General features: G+C 47.3%; 1 protein-coding gene across 2 annotated transcripts; it reads left to right on the forward strand.

Moving 5' to 3' along the window:
- Positions 1–5,552: 5,552 nt before the first annotated feature.
- LOC123100782 (replication factor C subunit 3) lies at positions 5,553–9,368 on the forward strand. Of its 2 annotated transcripts, none has more exons than XM_044522660.1 (12): positions 5,553–6,430; positions 6,501–6,611; positions 6,698–6,730; positions 6,827–6,989; positions 7,074–7,252; positions 7,345–7,481; positions 7,901–7,996; positions 8,100–8,169; positions 8,292–8,372; positions 8,490–8,628; positions 8,711–8,812; positions 8,895–9,368. In XM_044522660.1, the coding sequence occupies exons 1-11, from the start codon at positions 5,804–5,806 to the stop codon at positions 8,782–8,784; spliced, it is 1,710 nt and encodes a 569-aa protein (XP_044378595.1). In that variant the 5' UTR covers positions 5,553–5,803; the 3' UTR covers positions 8,785–8,812; positions 8,895–9,368. The 2 variants fall into 2 exon arrangements, with proteins under 2 accessions (XP_044378595.1, XP_044378594.1); XM_044522659.1 differs by having other exon boundaries at positions 8,898–9,368.
- The last annotated feature ends 420 nt before the right edge of the window (positions 9,369–9,788 follow it).

Below are 9,788 nucleotides of genomic sequence, written 5' to 3' on the forward strand. Positions count from 1 at the left end.
ATAGCTTTACCGTCAATAGACTTGATGAGGGAGCGGTCATCGTCCACACCAGTCGCCAGGGTGGGCACGAGCATTGTCAGCTCTTGGGTGGCCATGGCCGAAAGGCGAGGAGCAAGGTAAGCACTTTGCACAAAGAAGCAGCAGTGGCACCGGCTTCGCCAGCGCCTTCCAAACGGCCGACACGAGGGCGCGCTTGTCGTCCATGTTGTGGTATTTCTCGCCAGGACCACACCGCCCAGGCTCAGCTCTGTGGCTGGTGTAGTCGATGACGAAGTTTGACAAGTAGTAGGCATTTTGGGCTGGCAGGTCGCGCACCCCATGACCACCGGCATCTTTCGGGCGGCACACGTCCTTCCAAGCGACGAGCGAGGCAGCGGGCGCCTGAGCAGGATGACACCCCCCCCCCCCCCCCCCCCGACCAGAAGAAAGCACCGGCGGCGAGGTTAGCATCTCCTTCGGTCATATGCATGGGACCACGGTGCTCTTGGCGAAGTTGATAGTAAGCCCCGTGGCGTTGGAGAAGAGGTCCAGGGCGTAACGCAGCAGGGTTGCATCCTCCGAGGTGCCCCTGACCAGAATTAGTGTGTCGTCCGCGTATTGCAGGACGGGGCAAGGCATGTCATCGCGAAGGGGGTGATGCAGCTTGTCTTCACGACACATTTGCTGAATGAGGCGCTTGAGCACGTTAGCCACCAAGGTGAAGAGGTAGGGGGGCCCTTTGGCGCAGTCCTCGTCGGCAAGACATCCACCTCCCTGGGACACCATTTAGTAGCACCGCAGATTGGGCAGACTCCAATGTCTTTGCTACCCAACCGACCCAGCGCGGCAAGAAGCCGCGAGCCACAAGGATGTCGAAGAGGCTGCTCCAAATCAACGAGTCGAAGGCCTTTGCGAAGTCAAGCTTCACCACTAGGGTGGGTGCCTTGCGCTTGTGACAGACCTAGGTGATCTCAGATGCGTAGAAAAAGTTCTCAGCAATGCACCTCCCTTTGATGTAACCGGTTTGATCAAGGTCTAAAAGGGCAGCCACCTCAGGCTGGAGCCGTTTGCCCCTTCGCCAAACCCTTAATGGTGGCATTTTGAAGGGAGATCGGGGGAAAAGAGGCTTAAGTTTTAGATTGTTGTCAATACATGTGACTGCTAAAAACATGAAGGACCTGCACCGCCGTCCCCCACGCCGCAATGGCCTGCAGGTCCCTGGTCCCCCTTCGCTTGGTGCAGAACCGCTGCACGGGCCCCGCGGCGAGCGGGACGCCGGCGTAGCTCACCTCCACGACCGTGCCGGGCGCGGTGCAGTCGCCGCTGAAGATGCTCCGCGAGGCGACGCGGAGGGTGAGGTTGAAGAGAGGGTTCAGATCGTAGCGGCCGAGGTCGGCGCCGTCGAGGCCGGTGGCGGCGTCGATGGCGGCGGAGTAGAGCGGCCCTCTGGCCCCTATTATGGTGAGGCACAGGATGAGGGCGATTGCGGCGAGCGCCCCGAGCACGATCGCCGCTAGTATCAAGTAGTCCCACCGCCGGCTCCCGATGTCGCCCATCGATCGCGGACGTCGCAGCTTCCTTGGATTATCTTCCGTGCGTGTCGATCGATCTGCAAAGCTTTATATGGATATATATGGAGGAGGGAGGGTCGGCAAGCCAGCCAAAGGCGTACGTATGTTCCTGGTGCAAATCGGCGACCGATTCCGGCGTACGAACACAAATTTCCCTCTTGTTCTCTGTAAAAGAAAAGTTGGATTAAAATTGTCAACTATCAAGAAAAACAACTTCCTCTGCAAAAAAGCCCTTATCTACATATACTTATCATACTTATCATACTTAGAATGAAAAGTTAAACCATGCATCTGTTCATGAATGAAGTTCAAAATCATGTTGTTTGTTTCTTTAACATCTAAGTTGCGAGCTCAATTTTGTTTTGTAGTTATTGGGGAAGTATCTGGTTGTGCTCCATTTTCGTACTTCATACGCCTTTGGTCATCATGATAATATATATTTCGTCGCAATGCATGGACATTCAACTATGACTAGGTAGGAAGTGCAGCTTGCCGCACCCCTGCGGGTGCGGTCATTCCCAACCCGATAACAAAATAACTGGAAGTGATTAAATGCAGAACATCAAATGAGATCATAGTATAAACGTCATTAACTATCATTACCAAACGATCATAAATAGAAGTAATCGATAACAACATATGATCAATACATAAGAGGTTACATGTGCACGATCCATCATGTTTAAGTACACACATGATGATATTACGTCGACGGTTCTTTAGTTCAGTTGGTAGCAGATGGCTTAGCATACACTAATAGTTGAGCTCAAGTCTTATACAGACATGTCCTGTCTGATAGCATAGAGGTAGGATACACACATACTTAGACTACAATAGGCAAGGGGTATCAGTCAAATGCAGACACATTCGCTGCCTGATATGGTTGAGGTAGAGCAGACATAATGTACAATAAGGGAAATTTGCACCAACTTAGAAAGCCCAGCGATAAACCAAAAGCGCTTCATCCTCCTCTTGTGGCTGATTCATCATTTCTTCACGCATCCACAAACAAAAGGATAAGGTCTTGGATACACATAACCAACCACGGATCAACTGAATGCTCATCACAGTAGTCATTGAAGCAAGGAGAAGATCAAACGGACGTACCAAAAGGGCGAGCACTCAACAACACCTGACCTCTTCGGTCTCAGGCCCTCTTTGCCTTTTTGGTTTTTTGAATGGTGGTGCCCTCAACAGCCAATGGCACCTCGCTTAGTTCACAACAGAGAGGGAAAACAGTCAGACCCACCTACTCGTCAACGATGGATCAAATAGGAAGCACTGGAGGCAAGTAGAATTATATACCTTGTAGTACCGTCCACCTCTTCACCTAGGACAGCAGGACCATCGCGCAGCGTTGCATTTTCCTAGAAGCCCAAAGAACACGCAACTCAATTAGATAAACATGTTACTGATATTGATCCAATGCTTGCAAAAGATGGAAGGAACACCTTAGATTTGTCAACTGGGAACAAAGGCTTGCGAACGTCAGCATTCGTTAGTTCGGTTTTAGAAAGGCCTTTCTTCAAGCCACTGCCGCTGTAGACAACAAAATAAACAATCTTCAGTCAATAACAATGACCTAGACATTGACACAGCTCTCAATCAAGAATTGGTTTGTTTGTTAGATCTAATTCTTGTTGTATCTAGGTCATCTCTTTCCACCGAAACCATACCGAGTACAACAAAAATGTAGAAATGTTGTCTCAAGATAAGCACCAGAAGTCGGCTAAGACAGACAAAGACTACAAATTGAAAGGCATCTTAATATACATATGGTCTACCCGAAGGCGACCAAGGACAATGACAAGGAGGTGCTAATGCTCTTTGATGCAACAATCTTTTATTCATAAAACTTGTATTCCTTAGCTATTCATAACTTGTATCCTTAGCTAAATATTTTATTCAATGTTAATATGTTGATGTTGTTTCAGAAGTTATAGGACACACAAGAGGCATATCGACTGCGATTTTGTAGACTAGGCTAGATACTTGTATGCTTTTTGTAAGATGGACGCCATCAGAAGACATGCATTAACCTCGAGCCTGGTCCGAGGTACATTAGAACTATGAACTATCAATCAGCTGATCTCAAAGGATATGTATAGAGTGAGTGCAATACGTCAGTTGTCAAAATAAAAACCAAAGCATAAATTGAAATTAAGCACTTTAGGTATCTTGTCAACCAATCACAACCAAACATGAGTACATATGAATGCTAGTACTTTGACACAATTGTATGGTAACTAACAATTATCATGCTTGCTTATGTAGCCACACACATGTATTTCACATGGAGTACTTTATTGACAGGACAACCCATTAACCCACCTTTTATTGACGGACGGTGGGGAAGCAAGGGTCGATTGAGAGCCAAGAGCAACAGGAACCTAAACAACATACCGGTTAGAGCTAATAAGAATAACTACACAACCGAAAATAGCAACAACTTACATGCAAGATACAACACACAAAATCATACCTTTGCAGACTGATCACCGGAGATGGGCAAGACCGGGACAGATCCAGCAGGTAATGCAGGAAGAGAAAAAGCACCAGTATCGGTAGAGAAGCTTCCAACGGGCAACACTAAGGGTGATACATCACCAGAACCAGGACACTCCACATCACCAGTAGAAGGTCCAGAGGAATCTGCCTTGCGATATAAAACCGCAGAGCTCGAGGTCTTTTCCACAGGCACATCTATCCTGATAACTTGGAAGGATGTCTCCTCGGCATCATGCATAAAGCTCTTTGAAGAGATAGACACCACAAATCTGTACTCCTTGCCAATCAAAGTGGATATGTCTTTAGGGATGGCTGGGTCTCCACGTGCTATTTCAACAATCTCATCAAGGGTTGTACGACTGGAATACCCTTCACGCAGCAAAGTGATCAAAGATTTAGCAACAATCTCTTTTCCAACCCTGTCGAAGAAAATAAACTCGGCCTCCCTTAAATCGTCAGTGCATCTGAAGCATATGCGATATCTATACGAAATGACACATTAGTTTACAGGGAAAAGGAAAACGCCCGTCCCCGTCCCTCGCACCATGGCAACCGAGAACCCGACCACCTCCCCCACCGCCCGCACCCTCTCCGCGGCATTTGACGAGGGAAGAGACAAAGCACCAAAAAGCGAAAATCCAGGCGAGCGCCATAGCCTTGTAGGCGCTGTGAGTCAAAGACCAGACCTGCAGAATAGGCACTTGACGACGTGGCATGTTGGCCGAGGATGCTCCCTGCGCTGACATGGATTAAGATATGACACGTCCTGCTGCTGTTGCCGGGGGAAAAACGCCAAATCCGCCCCCGTCGGGCGACCAACCTTGTATTGACACCAAGCTGTCCCACTTGTCGGCGCCGCCATGAAATGCAACAACCGAGGGCATCGGCTCAACGGCGTCGCCGGGAAGAACGTCGCCGCGATGAGGAAGAGACCGATGCCACCTTATTCGACGCAGCATCAACGTGATCAAATTGGTGCTACTAGACGAAGACGAATCACTAAACCTATGGAACAATAGGAAGAGAAACATGAGCCCATCCCCTCCACCAGCCACGGGAGCACCAGACAGAAAGGAATAGAGATCACTGCTCCCGGCATCCAAGGGCGGCAGAAACGGTCGCCTCTACGAAGCGGTTTGCTTTCGCGAGAGCAGCGAATATGGGTTAAAGAAACTTGGGTGTGTTTTATGTTAAAAAAAGCTGGGGTGTGTTTTGTTGGCTCAACTTCTTCTATATGTAGGAGACTCCCCCGTCGACTATGAAGATGTTTATGGCAACTTCGTCAATCTCAAGATGATGTGCTGGCTCAGTCTTTCGGAGGTGCTCATAGTGTAGGGTGTGCGTGCGTATGTTTATAGGGGTGTGTGTATGTCCGTATGTATGAGCGTCTGTATTTGTATTTTGCTAAAGAAAAAAAATTATATGTGATTTTTTTTCCTTTTTTAAATAGGGGGAGCTCATGGAGATGCTCTTAGATAAAAAACAAATCAAGAAAAGACTCGCCGGTTAGCCTACCCACGGCGGCCGGCGGGCCAATCTCCCGTCCCGACGGCGACCGTGATGCTCAGATAGGCGACACCGGAATATTTATTAGCTTAGCCAAACGGAATGATTCCTCCGGCGCGGCATAATCCGGCCGCCTTTCCTTCTCCTCCTCCTCGGTGAGGTCGCGCCGGCTGCCTCCCCATTCCCATCACCTCCTCCCTCCCACCACCCCGCGCCAATGCCTCCCCGTCCCACGCGCCATGGCCACCGAGAACCCGACCGCCTCCCCCACCGCCCGCACCCTCTCCGCGGCCTTCGCCGACGACCGCCGACGCGAGGCCAGGCGCCGGGCCGTGCCCGCCGGGCTCGTCAAGCTCATGCTCCACCGCTGGGGCGCCGCCTGCCTCCCCAAGAACAGGGCCGCTCTCAGCGCCCGCGCCCGCGCCGCCACCCCGCCCCCGCAGACGCATACGCAGACCCGGCCGTCATCCGCGTCGGCGCCCCCGGCGTCGCAGGTGCCGGCACGCCAGGGCCACGCGGACGCGGCGAATGTCGCCGCGAGGAGGCCTTTGAGGGAGAGAGAGGAAGCCGCCGCCGTCGCGGTGGCCCGAGCGCCGACTCCGACGGGATTCCAAGATAAGCCCGTGACAGTTGCCGGCGGTGGGAGCGGCGATACGGCCACCACCGTCGGGAGAGGAGAAAACATCTGGGTGAGGGTGCCGCGCAAGCGGACGTCGTCGCCGCAGGTGGACTCTCCGCAGCAGCTGTCCGTGGAATCGACGGCGGGGGCGGCTGAGGACGAGTACGTGTGGGCGGACAGGTACCGGCCCAGTGTGCTCGGGGAATTCATCTGCAACAAGGCCGTCGCCGACGAGCTCCACCGGCTGGTACACATCACAAATTCCTCTGTGAACAAGGCCGTCGCCGATGAATCTACTGAACGCCATCTGCATCCAGGTGACCGAACAAGAGTGCAACCATTTCATATTCGAAGGCGGGCAGGCCGTCGGGAAGAGAAGCATGGTGCTGGCACTTCTAAGGGAAGCTTTTGGTCCTCATAATCTCCAGGTACGAATTTATCCTAAAACCAAACCTTGGTGCTTCAAATTCTTTCAGAATATGCCTTATGTATTTACCATTTCTGTTATTAACAGGTACAGGAACACTCAAAGAGAATCGAACTGAAGGTATGCATTGCAACTTAGAATAGCGTTTTATCTGATTGATTAACTCGTCGTAAGGAAGTTAAAAAACGTACCTTTTTTCGGGTGAATTTGATGTAGGGAGAAATTGCCAGACACATTGATGTGAAAATCAAGATTTCAGGTCATCATGTGGAGGTTAACCTGGCTGATTTACATGGCTATGAGAATCATGTCATAACTACTTTGCTGAATGAATCAATCCTGCCGCCACACTCGATCTGCGATCATACTAACTGCAAAGGTATATGCTCAAACAGTTATTGTGAACTGCTGCCTGTTATTGGTTTATGTGAAATGACAAAGTGTTAGTGGTTCATATGTGCAGTGATTGTGGTCCACGACGCTGATAGGCTCTCGTCCGATTTTCAACATTATATCGGTTGGTTTTTGGGAAGGTATGCAGGTTGCAACAAAATCATCTTCTGCTGCTCTGATTCTTCAAACCTCGAGGCTGTGAAACATCTATGCAAGGTTGTCACACTTCAGCCACCTTCATTTGAGGAGGTACATTCAACTTCGATCTGTTTATTACTTTATGGATGCTTATCTTCTCATTACAGTGCTGGACAATTTGATGAAATATTATCTTCTCTTAGATGATCAAGGTTCTGGAGTTCATTGCTATGAAAGAAGGCATAGATTTGCCTCGCGGAATTTCCAGCAGAATTGCAGTGAGCGCGAGTAACAATCTCCGACAGGCAATACGTTCTTTTGAAGCTACATGGAGAGCAAAGTAAGCACATGGATCCCTCCTCCTATCCATATTATGATGGTATATCGACATAATAATATTGTCCATTTTGGAAGCCACGGTGTGCCAGCATAGCACTGGTCAATTTACTGTGCAAATGCTGCTGCCTTGTTATGACTAAAAATGATGCTGCACTACCAAAGAAATAGTTCCACACCATGATTTCATTCCCCTTTGTTTTACAAGTGTTTGCACATTCCAAGTGGTATGATATTGATCTTGAGTAATAGTACTGAATTTGCAACTGATCTGTAGAGGTGCATGTTTCATCCTTGTTATCATGGTTACTAATTACGAGGGTTTGTTCATATTTTTAACTATCGACGCTACTTGCTTCTGTCAAAAGAATTTCTGTAATTATGGTTTACCAAATTGATAAACAGCTCTCTTAACAAACACAGCTACCCATTCATAGAAGGTCAACCTATTTTGACGGGATGGGAGGAAGAAATATATAATGTGGCCAAGAAAATCATGGAGGAGCCAAGTCCAAAGCAGTATGCTACCCTTCCACCATGTTGTTTTGCAGTTCAGTATGCCTGAGCTTCTTTCTTTAACTTCAGAACAAGAATAAAATTTACTGATCTGGCGTCTATACAGGCTGTATCTCATTCGAGGGAAGATCAGGAAAATGATTGACCATAACGTGTCACCTTATTTCATTTTCCGCGTAAGCTCTGCTCTACCTCACTCTTGCATGCTTTATGTGATTTCAGAGCCCAACCAATTCTCATATCTGTCATTGCTCATTAGTCATTACTGTTCTTTTTTCATTTTCCTTTTGAGATGCAGCACCTGGTTACCGAACTGAAAAGGGACAGGGATAAAGATTTTCAGAATAGTGTCGATGAACTGGCATCCAATTTGAACTACGTGAGCATGACTACAAGCATATTCACACTTCAGTGATAGTTAGTTTCCATTTCTCAACTCGATTACTGTGTAGCATATACTGATATATGTGTTGTCTGTCTGCTTGCTTGTGAGCAGTGTGCAGGACGCAAGTTTCAGAAGGACCAATACAAAGAATACAGATCTCGGGACACAACTTTGGATATCAGTATAGAACATTTTACCGTGGAAGCACATGACCAGGGGGAAGCCATCCAATACTTCATAAAGATTGAAGGTACATGCAATTTAGTTTTTTATTCGGTTAACCTCTGAACTGTAGTCTACCGAACTAACTAACCCTTACAAAACCCTGGCAGAATTCACTGTGAGGTTCATGAGCTTCTACAGATCTTTCATTGCGAAAAACTCGAGTAAAGGGGCCGTTCTATGAAGGGTGATCCACTTCATGAAGATTAAAGGTACATGCTATTTATTTATTTTTGGTTCGGTTCACTTGTGAACTGTAGGCTACCGAACTAGCTGACCCTTGCAAAATCCTAGCAGAATTCACTGTGAGGTTCATGAGCTTCTACAGATGTTTCATAGCGAATAAATCGAGTAAATTAGGGGGTGATCCACTCTCTCCATTGAGAAATCATCTCCAAGTATTGTCGCACTTTATGTAAATAAGCAGTGCCTCTGCCTGCCTCTGAACCAGAGCACCTTATATGTTGCTCCGCGTGTAAGATGAAGATAGACCCCTGTGATCCGTGCTGTGCGGGCGAATATATGATAACATACAGAACTTGGCATATGTGTGGAGTGGATTGTGATGGGCTCCAAATTGTAAAAATATCAACTTCATATTTGTTAGTATATCAATATTATCATATTAGTCTCATAGAGTACGTATATCATCTTCATATCACTTGCCTTGTGTACTTTGTATTCTATTTACTCACAACGCCGCATCCCAAAGCAACATAGAGGTTGTAAGTATTGTATTTATTTCATCACACAAGAAACCACAATGATGTGAGGAACAGACGAAAGCGGGTTTTTGGCTCTGGGGAGCATATGCTCCTTAAAGAACCGTAAAATCAAATAATAGTAAATAAATTTTAAAACTTCTGTTTTTTTTGTAGATGTTCATATTACTATGGCAAGTGTGCTTGACAATTTTCATGCCATATGGGATAGCAGTGCTTCGTCGATGAAAAAAAATTAAGTGTAACATTTGGAGTTTGACTTTTTTTTTGCACGTTTGTAAAATCCATTTTTAGCACACAGGAGCATGTGCTCCCTAGATCCAAATTGAGTATCTGGGAACAAAAAACTGATTTTATAGCCACATTTGCTTGCTTATTTTTGTGATATTATGTCCCCCTAGCATTTAACATGTGAATACCCTTCTGGTTCAATTTTTATCATGACCTTTTCGTGATGTAAAGATCC

The sequence above is a fragment of the Triticum aestivum genome, chromosome 4D, assembly GCF_018294505.1.
Source record: "Triticum aestivum cultivar Chinese Spring chromosome 4D, IWGSC CS RefSeq v2.1, whole genome shotgun sequence".
In the NCBI taxonomy this organism is placed as follows: Eukaryota; Viridiplantae; Streptophyta; class Magnoliopsida; order Poales; family Poaceae; genus Triticum; species Triticum aestivum.

Coding starts and splice junctions, on each gene's coding strand:
- LOC123100782 (XM_044522660.1), top strand. CDS start 5,804: ATGGCCACCGAGAACCCGACCGCCTCCCCCACCGCCCGCACCCTCTCC. Junction 7,482..7,900: donor GAAGCTACATGGAGAGCAAA/GTAAGCACATGG, acceptor TAACAAACACAG/CTACCCATTCATAGAAGGTC. Junction 8,629..8,710: donor ATACTTCATAAAGATTGAAG/GTACATGCAATT, acceptor AAACCCTGGCAG/AATTCACTGTGAGGTTCATG.